This window comes from Microtus oregoni, unplaced genomic scaffold (assembly GCF_018167655.1).
Source record: "Microtus oregoni isolate MIOR12 unplaced genomic scaffold, Mior012 000012F_ref0000307, whole genome shotgun sequence".
Classification (NCBI taxonomy): Eukaryota; Metazoa; Chordata; class Mammalia; order Rodentia; family Cricetidae; genus Microtus; species Microtus oregoni.
This window is the reverse complement of record NW_024543071.1, coordinates 14,641,226-14,655,243: the sequence shown is the minus strand read 5'-3', so window position 1 is coordinate 14,655,243 and position 14,018 is coordinate 14,641,226. Positions and strand designations below refer to the sequence as shown.

The 14,018-nt window shown below is 53.6% G+C and overlaps 2 protein-coding genes across 5 annotated transcripts; one reads left to right on the top strand and one right to left on the bottom strand.

The window, feature by feature from the left end:
- The first annotated feature begins 220 nt into the window (after positions 1-220).
- Positions 221-2,391, top strand: Fbxl15 (F-box and leucine rich repeat protein 15). The gene is made up of 4 exons (XM_041662008.1): positions 221-563; positions 728-881; positions 1,086-1,591; positions 2,049-2,391. Exons 1-4 carry the CDS (start codon positions 511-513, stop codon positions 2,236-2,238), a joined length of 903 nt encoding a protein of 300 aa, XP_041517942.1. The 5' UTR covers positions 221-510; the 3' UTR covers positions 2,239-2,391.
- Positions 2,392-2,483: 92 nt separating this feature from the next.
- Cuedc2 (CUE domain containing 2) lies at positions 2,484-10,636 on the bottom strand. 4 transcript variants are annotated; one of them, XM_041662009.1, is made up of 9 exons: positions 10,516-10,636; positions 4,686-4,769; positions 3,794-3,937; positions 3,647-3,708; positions 3,436-3,563; positions 3,166-3,348; positions 3,003-3,064; positions 2,865-2,925; positions 2,484-2,791 (listed from the first exon to the last, which is right to left on the bottom strand). In XM_041662009.1, the coding sequence occupies exons 2-9, from the start codon at positions 4,757-4,759 to the stop codon at positions 2,645-2,647; spliced, it is 861 nt and encodes a 286-aa protein (XP_041517943.1). In that variant the 5' UTR covers positions 4,760-4,769; positions 10,516-10,636; the 3' UTR covers positions 2,484-2,644. The 4 variants fall into 4 exon arrangements, with proteins under 4 accessions (XP_041517943.1, XP_041517946.1, XP_041517944.1 ...); XM_041662012.1 differs by having other exon boundaries at positions 3,436-3,509; XM_041662010.1 differs by having other exon boundaries at positions 4,686-4,766; positions 10,516-10,576.
- Between the last annotated feature and the right edge of the window lie 3,382 nt (positions 10,637-14,018).

The window sequence follows — 14,018 nt, the reverse complement described above, 5'->3', positions numbered from 1 at the left end:
TGGCAGGTTTGAACAAATCTGCTTGATAAGAAAGGCCTTAGCGTCGCCCATTTAATTCATTCTATGAGCAATGACTTATTGAGCACCTACTGCATACCAGTTAGAACCTGGGCAGTCCCCCCCCCCCCTTTTCTTTCCTCAAAGTCGCTTAAACGCGACCAGAGGACAGAGGGAGGCACTCGGTAACCTAGGAGTCCTGGCTCCGCCCCTTCCGCCTTTGGCCTTGTCTGCTCCTCCCATCACCACTCAGAGGCGGCTACTGGCCCGCAACGGAGACCGAAAGCACAGTCTCGGGCTTCAAGCCCTGTAGCTGCGAAGACATCTGATGGTACATCGCTGGTTCGTCCTGCCTCAGTTTTGGGGGCCATCCGGAAAGCTTTCCGAAAGGATTCTCAGTGAGGCCGCACTCGATTAAATCGGTCTGTCTCTCCAGACCAAGGAGGCGGGCTCGCCGCAGCCGCTTCAAGGCCAAAGCTAGAAGAGCTTACTGCGCACGCGCAGTAGCCTGCGATGGAGCCACCAATGGAGCAGTCCGGAGGGGAGCAAGAACCGGGAGCTGTCAGGTACCGAGCACTGAAGGGGCCGAGGGAGGGAAAGGAGACCCGCGGGAGGGCAGCGGAGTCCTGGCCGGACCTGGACTCGCTCTTGCCAGCCGGGACTCTGGGGTACAACAGACTGACTCGCACGTCACAGCGGCCCGGAGACGTCAACGCCTCTTTCCTCGCAGGCTCCTGGATCTGCCCTGGGAAGACGTGCTGCTCCCGCACGTCCTGACCTGGGTCCCGCTGCGCCAGCTGCTCCGGCTGCAGCGCGTCAGCCGCGCCTTCCGAGCGCTCGTGCAGCTGCACCTGGCGAGGCTGCGCCGCTTCGACGCCGCTCAGGTGAGCCGGGGACCGCAGCCCCGCCCCCGCGTGGCCCCGCCCCGCCCCGCCCCGCCTCCAGCCCGGCCCCTCCAGGGGGCGAGCAGGGAGCTGCGAGCGTGAGCTCTCTCCTGGGAGGGCAGGTGACTGGTCCTCAAGGTAGGCGGCTGCCAGGCAGCGTCCCGCCCCAGGGGCAAACTGAGTCTCGGTGCCTCCCGCCCGCAGGTGGGGCCCCAGATTCCTCGGGCCGCGTTAGCCCGGCTACTGCGGGATGCGGAGGGGCTGCAGGAGCTGGCGCTGGCTCCGTGTCACGAATGGCTGTCGGACGAGGACCTGGTGCCAGTACTGGCACGGAATCCGCAGCTCCGGAGCGTGGCCCTGGCCGGCTGCGGCCAGCTGAGCCGCCGAACGCTGGGGGCGCTGGCTGAGGGCTGCCCGCGTCTGCAGCGCCTTTCGCTTGCTCACTGTGACTGGGTGGACGGTCTGGCACTACGTGGCCTCGCCGACCGCTGCCCGGCTCTGGAGGAGCTAGACCTCACCGCCTGTCGCCAGCTCAAGGACGAGGCCATCGTGTACCTGGCGCAGAGACGCGGCGCGAGCCTCCGCAGCCTCTCGTTGGCTGTCAACGCTAATGTGGGGGACACCGCGGTCCAAGAGTTGGCCCGAAACTGCCCGCAACTCGAGCACCTCGACCTCACAGGCTGCCTTCGCGTCGGAAGCAACGGTGTCAGGTGCCTGGGCATGGGGCTAGTGGGTGGGAGATGGGCAGTCACTCTAGGGGTAGGCGGAAGGGTTGTACTTGTCAAAAACCTCTGGGATATTTTTTTTGGGGCTAGAAAGCCTATAATTAAAAAAAAAAGGACTTCTGAACCAATATTGACACACTGAGAGATGTGACATAAAGTTGATTTCTGGCATTTCTGCAACCAGGGAGGGTAATCTTGAAACGCGGGACAGAACCAAGGATTGGTACTCTCTGAGAGCCAGAAGCCCCCAGTGAGCGGGGGGGGGGGGGGGGGGGGGGGTGGAGTCTGTAATTCCATTCCGGCCTCCTCCCTAGGGTAGAGAAGAGCGGACCCTGAGCTGGAGGGAAACCTAGAATTTGCAGGAGCCAGCTGCAGGTTTAGTGGGCACCCCCCTCCAAGCGAGAGGGCCCCCTGCACCTAGCATCACCCTGTTTCTCCTCAGGACCCTGGCCGAGTACTGCCCGGCGCTGCGCTCGCTGAGGGTGCGGCACTGCCACCACGTGGCCGAGCCCAGCCTGAGCCGCTTGTGGAACCGTGGTGTGGACATCGACGTGGAACCCCCGCTGCACCAGGCCCTGGTGCTACTCCAGGACATGGCAGGATTCGCACCCTTTGTCAACCTGCAGGTCTAACGGACTTTCCTTGGGGTGGGAGCACAGCTGGACTGTGTAGCAGGGGCCTGACACTGAGCTGTAGGGAAACTGAACTGTGGGGGCCTGGGGTTGAGAGGCCTGTGACAAACCCTGCCCCACCCTGGAATTTCAAATAAAGAGCTTTTTACCCCTTCTGGTCTGGTGCACAGGGCACAGCAGCTAGGACCAGAAGGTCAGACACACGTGTAACTAACTCTTCCTGCCCCAGTGGCAGGAATGACTGGAAAGAAGTTACACCTTCCTTGGACCACCTTTACTGTGCTCATGAAGGCAGCTCCAAGAATAGATTAACACTAGAGCAAGGAAATAGAGAAGGGGCAGTGGGGTGGACAGGAGGCTGCATCCCTCTGGGATCTGGAAGGCTCGGCAGAGTCCTGACAGGGCCTCAGTGGAAGCGGTACTTTCTGGCTGGCTTGAGGTTGATGTATGTGGCCTTCATCTCCTCAGCCTCGGGGTTCTGCATGTTTTTGAACCGCTCCCCTTTGGTGCTCACTACTTGGTTGTCAATATATCGGATCAGCTTTTTGGGGGCCTGTCAAGGAATCAGGCAGTGAGTGACTGAAATCACGGGTCAGTACCCCTCATCCCACACCCCCAACTCTTACCTCCTTGGGAGCCATGGGTCGGTGAATCTTCTGGTCCTCTGCACTGTCCACCATCATGTACCTGCCAAACACTGGCTACGTGAAGCTCCCGCCACCTGGGAAGACCCTAGGGCCCAGCCCAGCCCAGCCCAGACTCACTTCTGAAGGATGAAGGACTTCAGTTCATCCTTCTGGGGGCCTCGGAGGCGCCTGGGCAAGTCCTGCAGATATGGGAGACCTATTCTAGGTGCAGTGGCAACAATAGGGGACACAGATGAGGATAGGGACACAATAGAGCTGAGGTGGGGCTGAGAGAGGGTACCTGACTTGGGCCGTCCCAGCCGGGAGGCCCCTCTTCCTTGCCCTCTGTCAGCATCTGCACTGCTTCTTCCAAGTCCCCCCGAGCTTTGGCCAACACCCACTGGGCCTGCTCCACAGAACAGGTAGGGAATACCTCCAAGAGGACATCTACTCCCGGAAGAAGTTCTTCCTCAGAACCAGCTGCCTGTGGGCACAGATGGTAACTGTAGGCCACACTCCTTCCTTTCCTACCCCCACGGTCCTTCATGGGTACCCCCTCTTCTTCTAGTACCTCATGTTGGGTGTCCCCAGTAGCAGCAGGAGATCTGGTCTCTTCTCTGAGCTTTTCAGGTTGCCTCAGGGTCTCTGGAAAAATGGGCACCTGACCTTGGACACAGGAGCTCTGTGGGTGCAGGTTCTCTTCAAGAGGCAGAGAGGGTATCGGATTTGCCAGGGCTTGGGGTGGGGGTAGAGTCCTCCAAATGCCAGAGCCCCACACTCACCTTTGTTCCTAGCATCACTCAGCTGCAATGACAGCTGTTGCATCATGTCCCCTACCATGCCCCTAAAAAGCAAAGAAGGTGGTGTGGGGATCGCTCTATCCCAACCCCAGCCAGCCGCCACCTCTTTCTCGCCCCGCCAGGCCCTACCTGGGGATGTGGGCGAAGCCAGGCACATAAGCCTCCATCATCTCTGTGAAGGCATCCATATCAAAGTTCTCCTCTGAGGGGCCTGAGGGGCCCAGGTCCTCCAGGACCCCCAGCACATAGGAGAAGATGACCTCATCCAAGCCACTGTGGGAAAGAACAAGTTCACTGTCTAGGAACCTGGATATTTTCAGCATCCCCACCTAGTCTGACGTCCGTCCTCAGTTCCATGGGTGCCCATGAGTCAGCTCGGCCCTTGGAGCCAGAGTATCTCCTCCCAATCCTTCAGCTTTGGTTTCCAACCAGTCCAGATGATGATAGACAGTGAGAGACCATATAAGCAAATAAAAATCAGCTCTTCCCAGGCAGGAGAAATGGCTCAGCAGTTAAGAGCACCTGCTGCTCTTGAGAGGACCCAGGTTCAGTTCACCCAAGCCACATGAATTAGCTCACAGCTGCCTATCCTTCCAGCTCCCTGGTATCTGACACCCAGTTCTGGCCTCGTGGCACCTGCACACACACACGAGACATAAATAATCTTGAAAACAAATGGGGGGTTGGAGACATGGCTACGTGGTTAAGAATTCCTCTATTTTTTTTCTTTAGTTTTTCAGGACACGATTTCCTCTGTGTAGCCTTGGCTGTCCTGGAACTCACTATGTAGCCCAGGCTGGCCTTGAACTCACAGAGATCTGTCTGCCTTTGCCTCCCCAGTGCAGGATTAGGTTTATGCCACTACTGCTCAGAGAGTGTTCACTATCCTTGCAGAAGACCTGGGTCAGTTCCACCTCAGATTGGGCTGAATACTTTGTAAGCATCTTTTCACTGGCCAGTGTAGAGTATTGTCTGCAACCCCCCTCTGAACTTGGCCTGCTCCTTCAGGAGCAGCCCTTACCTGACGTCGGCCTCCGAGAGGTGTGTCTGCACAAAGGCAAGGAGGGCGGAACTGACGATGCTCTCCAACTCCATGCTGTCTCTTCTAAAGAACACAAGACAGAATTGCCAGGTCTCTGGGCTGCTTCCACCCACTGGGCGGGGGGGCAGCAATCCCTCCTCTGCCTTCTGAGGCTGAACCAGCTGCTGGCGCTGCCCCCCCAGCTGCTGCAAGCAGAGTCAGTCAGTCCCTGAGCCGCCCACTTCTACCTCCTCCAGCCCCAGACAGGGTACAACACTGTCTCTAAAGGCTTCCAAAGGGAGTTGGGCCCCTCCCCCATCTCCTGTGGCAAGAAGGGTCACATGCTTCTTGGCTAAGGAATCTCATCACTGAGGGGGCTATTTGGCCCCCAATTCCAATCACAAGGCCCCATTGTCCAGCCCCCAAAGTAAGGAGGTCTCAGGACCAAGCACAGCCCTTCCCCCATCCATGACCGGCCACCCACCCTTTGTACAAAGGGACTTTTTTTTCTGGTTCAGGAGCCCATATGGAGGGGAAGTCCTACATCGATTCTCTCCTCTTGCCCAACCCCTGCCTTTCCAGCAGCCTGAACCATAAGACCTTTGTCATCCCCCAGCCTGTGGAATACCGCACAGTCCAGCCCTTGCCCACTTCTAAATCACCACTCCTCCTCTCCCCCCTCTCCTCCCCGCCCCACTGCCTTTGCTATTTCTCCAACCTGCTGGCTCCCTTATTCTTTGGCAGTTCCGGTTCCTAGTGTCTAGGAAAATGTCTGTATTCAGCAAGTGCTAGGTATATATTTTCTGGCTTAATTCATCTACAAGCTTTTAAAAAAGATTTATTATTTTCTGTGCATGCGTGTTTGCATGCATTTATGTAAGGACACAAAGGTACATGCCTGGTACTCAGGGAGGGCGTCAGAAGAGGGCGCCAGATCTACTAGAACTGGAGTTCAAAAGATTATAAGCCACCATGTGGGTGCTGGGAACTGAACCTGTTGTCCATTCCCAAAGCAACAGTGCTCTTAACTCCAAGACAGATCTCCAGCCCCCATCTCCATACTTTTGACCCCCAAACTCTATTTGGGAGTCAGGAATGCACAGATGGTAAGAATGGCTCAAGACTCAGAGAACCAAATGTTAGCCAACCCTCTCATTTGGAAGGCTCTAGAGGAATCTCAGAATCCAACCGCCCATACTCATACCCTCCTCACACCCCTGCACATACGCACCCCTCACTCACACCCATGCCCTCCTCACACCCCTCACTCAGCTACTACATCTGAAGCATGGGACTACTCTTGATTTTGCCTTCTCTCACCCTTCCCTGGACCCAAGCAATCATACCAACTCCTACTGAATATACCATATTTTCCCTAATTTCTCGTGCTAAGGTTACCAGTTCCTTTTTAGGTTTTGGTCTACGAGGGACTACTCTTGATTTTGCCTTCTCTCACCCTTCCCTGGACCCAAGCAATCATACCAACTCCTACTGAATATACCATATTTTCCCTAATTTCTCGTGCTAAGGTTACCAGTTCCTTTTTAGGTTTTGGTCTACGAGGCTGAACCACGTAACTCCCGAGTTTGGTCTTGAGAACTGTGTGTATAGTTTCGGTTACTATCTGCACCACCACCCACAATCCTGAGCTCACAGCCTCTGGCGTCCTCCCCCTCAGGTACTTCTTTCCTGACCCCTGCCTCTGTGCCCCATCTGTGGCCCTCTGGCCCTGCTGCCTTCTCTCTGCAGGGTCTCACCTGGGCCCATCCTTAGCAGCTGTATGTCACCGGTTCCAAGATGCTCAGTCCTCTAGGTCAGCCCGAGCTGCCAACTGGTGACACCACCACATGGAAGCTTCCAGGTGCCTCACACTTTGCATTCCCTAAGTGATACCCTCTCAAGTACACTTATCCTCTGGGAGTATCCTCCCTAAATGAATATCCAGACACAGCTCTTCAGCTAACAGCCTAGGAATTCACCATGACAGCCCTCTATCCCTTGCTTTTCATCAGCCAATTAGTTACCAAACCCTGATTATTCTCTACCACATCTGCTGTGTGTGTGGTGTGGGTGCATGGGGGTCTTGCCACTGCAGTGGAGCCAGAGGCTGACATCAGGCTGTCTGCTTCCAACACTTCTCTCCCCTTTTTGTTTAAAATAGTGTCTCTAGGGGCTGGAGAGATGGCTCAGAGGTTCAGAGCACTGACTTCTTTTTCAGAGGTCCTGAGTTCAAGTCCCAGCAACCACATGGTGGCTCACAACCATCTGTAATGAGATCTGGTGCCCTCTTCTGGCCTGCAGGGATATATGCAGGAAGAGCAGGAAGAACACTGTATCCATAATTAATAAATAAATTTAAAAAATAAATAGACAGATAAATAGATAAATAAATAAGTGTCTCTATAGTCCTGGCTGTCCTAGAACTCCCTATGCAGACCAGAATTGTCTTGAACTCAGAGGGATGAACCTGGAGTATTCTATTTTGGCTTTTCCGGCTGGCCATGGCACTCCTGTCTTGAGCCCCAGTGCTGGAGTTACAGCTGTGCACCTCCATACCTGTTGTGACTGTCTGCTTGTCTTTGAGACAGGGTTTCTCTATTTAGTCCTGGCTGTCCGGGAATCTACTATGTATACCAATATGGCCTTGAACTCACAGTGATCCTCCTGCCTCTGTTTGGCATTTAAGGCAGGTACTATTGTGCCTGGCTATACCTGCTTTTATGTTTTGTTTGTTTGCTTTGTTTTTGTTTTTAATGTGGGTGCTAGGGATCCGAACTCAGGCCTTCAGGCTCACACAGTACACACTTTCCCTACTGAAGCATCTCCCTAGGCCCACACCTTTCTTATCCCCTTGGCTGCCATTTGGCACTATTTCTTGCCTGTAGGTGCTTCCTGACACCTCTCTCCTCCTGCTACCATCTCCCCCAGCAACCCCTTCTCCCCATCACAGCTGTATGAACTACTTAAGATGCAATTGTGGGGGCTGGAGAGATGGCTCAGTGGTTAAGTGCATATAGGCTGTTCTTCCAGAGATCCTGAGTTCAATTCCCAGCACCCACATGCTGGCTCACAACCATCTGTAATGAGACCTGGCGCCCTCTTCTGGCCTGCAGGTGTACATGCAGGCAGAATAGTGTATAATAAATAAATAAACAAATAAATAAATAAATAAATCTTTTTAAAAAATGCAATCGTGGGGGCTGGAGAGATGATTCATTGATTCAAAGTACTCTCTGCTTTATCAGAGTACCAGAGTTTGTCAGCATCCATACTCGGAGGCACCCAATAGGACTGGATATCCTTTTGGTACCTCACACACACACACCACACACAAATAAGTCTTTAACAAAATGCTGATGTGGTGGCGCACACCTTTAATCCCAGCACTCAGCAAGTAGAGGCAGGAGGATCTCTGTGACTGAGAGCAGCCTAGTTCACATAGTGAGTCCCAGGCTAGCCAGTGCTATATAGTGAGACCCTGTTTTAAAAACAAACAAACAAACAAACATCAAATTTAATAGTTACTTCCTATTACCTTCCCAGAAAGTCCAGCACTTGATTGTATGGACCCTCACCTGGGTCCCTAGCAATACTACAGTGTTAATTTAGGGGTAACTCTGGGGATGAGGGATATCAAGACTTCCTCATGGGTTGGACCAGTGACCTGGTCCTTTCAGTGCTAAATCAGAGTGACTGTGAGTGCACAAAAAGGAACTTTAAAAGGAGGATTGAGTAGCTGCTGTCTCTCAAGGGAGATGAACACCTTCTGCCCTTAGCTCCAGGCCCCGGTGCAGGACTGAACACCTTAGCCCGGGCATTCTAGCTCCCATCATGCAACTGTCCTATAAAGGTAGCCCCCTCCAGAGACCTACCCCATCCTCACACCCTGACTGTTGATAGTGGCCTGGAAACCTCTGGGGGGAGGGGTGAAGACACTTGCTGCTGTATGAAAGCCCCATTTCTAAGGAAGCTTTGTGGGGGATGAATGTGAGGTTTCTAACCAAGGTGTTAGAAACCTGCAAAGTTGTTACTGGGAAATCCTTCACTGTCTTCAAAGGAAAAGCCTTCCTCCTCCAAGGTTCTGGGGCTGGCTCTTCTGCTAAGAGACCATCCTATCTCCTCCAGTTTTTGGACTGACCAAACATGGTTCAGATTTCAAAGCCTGTCACGTCTCTCTTCCCACCCTTTTCTCTCCTCCCAGCTTTCCCTGACATATCCTTCCTGTTTGAGAACACCTCCTAATATTTTCTCCCCATAGTTCCGGAGTTGGGGGAGATGTGAACAACTAAATTGGCTTCCTAAGTCAACCTGAGCAGCACCCCAGGATTTCCGTAAGATTTTTGAAGTTCCAGATAGAGCCCACAGAACCTAGTACTTTCTGATCAGAGCTCACTAGTTAGTGGTTCCTATGAAATGTGACAATCATTGTCCGTGAGTCCTGCTACAACTCATCTGATGGGGGCTGGAGAGACCGAACAACAGTCAGAGCACTGGGTGTGCCTGCAGAAGACCTAAGTTTGATTCCTAGCACACACATAGCTCACAACTGTTCACAACTCCAGTCCCTCTCTTTTGACCGTCAAGGGTACCGGGTGTGCATGTGGTACACGGACATACATGCAAGCAAAATGGTGATATATGTGAAATGAAATAAATCGAAAAACATTAAACAGAAACACTTGCACTGATCGTTAGAAAGTGTCTACTGGCTGCGTATAGAGCAGTGCATTAACTTCCTTAATCCCAGTAACAGCCTTGAAATGTGGATACTAATATGCCCAGTACCTGGGAGGAAATGAAGACACCGAAAATGTGAGAAACTTTCCCAAGGTCATGGGATAGGTTAATGACAGTTTCACACACAGGCAGCCTGGCTTCCGCAGCCTCGCTATTACACTAGCTCTCGTGAGGCCAATGGTGTGGCCCGGACCTGTACTCTGGGCCTCTCTTGCCTGGCCAGCAGTCTCACCCACAACAGAATCTTTGCTCACTCCCTTCTCCCTGCGCCTCTACAAACACCGCTCTGCTGGACTCACTTTCTCCGCACAGCCAAAAAGCTCAGCTGCCCATCCTCCTTGCCCTGGGATAGCCTGAGCCTCCCAAAGGACCAGATATAGGTCTGCATCTGTTAGACACTCTATTAGAGGGTGCAGGGCTAGAGAGATCCTCTGGGCAACTTAGCTTAGGATAAGCAGTGTCCACTACTCCCCTGGAGTGGACAGAAACTAAATGGGGGTTGAGCGCAGGCCATGTGAACGCAGAATTCCTGGGAAGCAACGTGGGAAGGAGTCCTGGAGGTTTAAGGGAGCAGTAAGGGGTCTAGCCCAAAGGTCTTCACTATTTCTCCCTGCCCTATTATAAAGTCATGATGCAGCCCAACGAAAGCCCCAGCAAAAACTATTTCACCCTGATCCCCACGCCAGGTCTTAGAGGTACCAAGGACATTGTGGGGAGCAAAGGATCCCGCCATCTAACGTCAGGCAGGTGCACAAACCCTGGGAGGTGAACACAGGAAGTGGGATCTCATTGATGGCCCACCCTTGAAGCAAGAGCTTTTTATAACCGTTAGCAGGGCACTCAGAAGCGTCCAGAACAGGGGGCCTGAGAACCCAGGGATGCAATAGCCGCCTTGGGAGGGGTGAGTCACATGACGAGATAGGCCTGAACAAGCTAGATGGTCCTCGATACAGGCCACGGGAGACAATTAGAGAAAGGGGTCCGGCCGACCCCCCTCCCGGGGGGTACCATAGGGAACGCGAGGAGGGGTACCCTGTGCCAATGCTCTCCGCGACTCTCCTAGCCCTAGGCCCGGGGCTGGAGGGGAAATCACCTGCTCCGTCAGGCGCCGCCGGCGACTAGTCCCGCGCGGTGCAGTTCTTATCCCCTAGTCCCACCAACGAGATCAAAGGCGGGGCCCAGAGACGCCGTGGTGGCCATTTTGAAGGAGGGCGATTTGCCCATACCGGGGCAGGGCTTCTTTCCCCATTCTCCAATGTCTTAGCGTTTCGGACCGGTTCCCCGGCGGCCATGTTTGTTTTGGGAAGAGAGGCATCACTGTGTTGTTCTCTTTTGTCCGCTAGAGGTCCCGGACCTTTCAGCCTTTATTCCTGAAGGAACCCTGGATTTTCCTGCCCGCCTAATTTCCTCGCCCCTAGGATCCTCACCTGGAAAGCCTATAGATTTTCCTTTCCTCTTCCTTGTCTCTCTTGCCCTTCTTCAATCTCCACAGCTTCCCGACTGGATGTGGTGTCTCCTATTGCAAAATCTAATGATCTCCCCCAAATTCCAGCACCTCCCCCTTCGTGTTCAGCCTGGCTTCAAGTCCTCTCACTCAGTCAGCTCTTAGGACCTGAATTCCAGGACCTCATGTATCCCTCCCCTTTGTCCCTTGATGTCTTCCCAAGAGGTGGCTTCCAGGGTCTTAACGTAATGAACATTAAATGCTTGGCATGAGGATAGACCTGAGCCTAGATCCATGATGGCTGGTAGACCTCCTCCACACCCTGTGCCCTCTTGCCTACTCTGGCAGGGCTAATAACCTAGAAGAGACAGGACAGCTACACACCAGGACCTAGTAAGTAAGGTCTCAGCTTCCGCTTTTTGTTCTGCTGCCTCAGCTTCCCCAATGCTCTGTGAGGAAGCCCACAAGCATGCCTTCTTTTGAACTCAAAAATGGGTGCCTAGAATCCCTTTCGATTGTTGAAGGGCCCATCCCAATCAGCATGGGGGAGCCTTGGTTCAGTGCCAGTAGGGTGCCAGGGTCCCAGGAACTGCTAGCCTCTAGAAACTCGGTCCCAGAGAGAAAGTGCTGACCCATTCCCTAGAGACTGAAGTAGAGCCAAGATCTGGAGAAAAGAGATTTCTGCCTGCCTTCCTTGCCCTGCGTCCCTCACCATGGCTCCCTTCTCCCTGGCGGGGTGCGTGGCTGCTGAGAAGGGGAAGGAAAGAGGAGATGGAGAACAGGCTTGGCTTCTCCGCTGCCAGCCTGGCTCTGCCAGGGTTAATAAGAGGTGGGGTGACAGCCACTTTATGGTCTCCCTCTTTAGCCCCAGGCCCCTGCCAGCCCTCCCTTTTGGGTACCCTTTCCTCCTCCCCTTTGCCCATTGCACAATACTGATGACTGTTCATGCCTTACCAGCCTCATTCTCGGAACTTACAGGTTTCCTCAGCAGGGCTGCCTGCTGAGTTCTGACCCAAGACCCCTGCAGCAGCCACTCTGAGGTTGGGTCTTCCTCCTCCTCCGCAACTCCCCGATTCTTGCCGGACTGGCTCTGAGATGTAGCTAGATATCAGAAAGATCATCCTGGATTCTCAGGGAAGAACGATGCCAAAAGTTGCTAGGGGGAGCCTCTCTATTCCTAACTCAGATTCTGGGGAGACTTAACTCTGTGCAGACCAGGTCAGGTTCTGGGGCCCCAGGAAAGAAGATTGGGCAGAGGGAGGGGATTACCACAGGCAAAATGTCAGGTGGCATTTCCATGAATCTCTAGAGCAGCGGTTCTCAACCTTCCTAATGCTGCGACCCTTTAATACAGTTCCTCATGTTGTGGTGACCCCCAACCATAACGTTATTTTCATTGCTACTTCATAACTGTAATTTTGCTACTGTTATGAATTGTAATTTAATATCTGTGTTTCCCGATGGTTTTGTGACTCCCATGGAAAGGGGTCATTCTACCCACAAAAGGGTCGAGACCCTCAGGTTAAGGACATCTGCTAGAGATGCCACAGCTAACCCGACCTTGCCCATAGTTCCTGGTTCTATGTCCCCTAAGTTCTTCCTTTTCCCTTCCCCAAAATGGGAGCCAACTCCCCTGAGTGCTGCTTAAACCCCTGGCACAGGGGTGGGGAGGCCAAGTGTGCCTCCTCTCTGCTATTCCCTTAGGTAATATACGTAGGCTGCAGGGTCTCCTCGATTGACAGAAAAGACCAGGAGCCTATGTTATATGCAATGCTTGTAATTCCCCAGCCCCCTGCCTCAAAACCAGGAATCAGGTTTGAGTTCATCATCAGGGTAAGAGGTTCCTGGCATCCAGAACAGCAAAAGAACCAGAGGACTGGTCTCCGGGCATGGGAGGAGCACCCAGGCACTGAAAATAGGGAAGGGGACACTGAGAAGAATGGGTTGGGGCGCGTTGTCCCTGCCTCTGGCTTGAGGTCAGAAAGGACTCTCTGGGCAGCAGACAGCGTGCCTGGCCCTCCCACACCTTCCTCCTTTCTCAGAAGAGCCTGCAAGCGTGGGTGGGGCTCTGGGGCAGGGGGAGGGCCTATATAAGGAGCTCCACACAGTTGGTTTTAGCAGATCCAGCCCCTGGGATGCCAGAGAAGAGGATCTGTGGGTAAGTGCTGCTCCTTTCCCAGGATTCAGCAGGGCTGTGGGGAGGGTGACTCCCGAGTCTGCTGGTTTGGCTTTCCCTCTCCAGGGACCTGTGAGGGGAGCACCCAGCTGTCATTTACATCTCCAGAAACTGGAAATGCATCCCAGGGAAGACTTCCTCCTCCCCTCAGCTATCCCAAACACTCAAGACGTCATTCAAGGGGGCCATTTTCTGGAGCTAACATTCCTGAGCCGCTGTCTTGGCAGTCCCCCTTAGCTGAGGAAGCTCCTCCAACTACAAATAGTCAGGTGCAAGTTTTGGCTCCCCCCCCCCCCCCCCGCTACCGACTTTCACCCCTCTTGCCCCTATACCGGCCCACCATGAACACATCTGGGCAGGCGATAAAAGGACTCAGCAATGTCCAGTCCCTGGCATACCCTGAGCCCCTCCCCTCATGCTTGGCTCCAGCTCTTGTCCATTTCTCTACTGTGGGATCCCATTTCAAGCTCCAAGCTCAGCACCCCACAACTGAGTGGGTAGGAAGTGTTCTGAGATCCCAGGCTACACCCCGAATCTCAATTTGTCCATGTTGGGATTGGGGAACATTTACAGAAGGGGACCAATGAGATGGCTCAAGGTACTTACCACAATATCTGGTGCCCCTGAAACTCACAGGGTGGAACAGAAAATCCATCTGACCTCACATGCCCTGTGTATAGACAGACACACACACACACCACACACACCACACACACACACACACTAAATAAATGTAAAAATAATTCACAGAAGAGCGCTCTGGAGGGCAGCGTCCAGACTGAGAGAACACCAACCACCTGGCTCTGAGAACTGAATTCCATAGGCTGTGAGCTCTAGCAAATGCCCTAGGGACTCAGTTCTGGTGCCCGGCTGTGCTATCCCGTCAATGCCAGAGTTACAGGAAACCGGATGGTTCTCATCCACAGCTGCCCAGCAGGTGCTCCTGGAGGCTCCTTGGCCAAACCCTTTACAACAT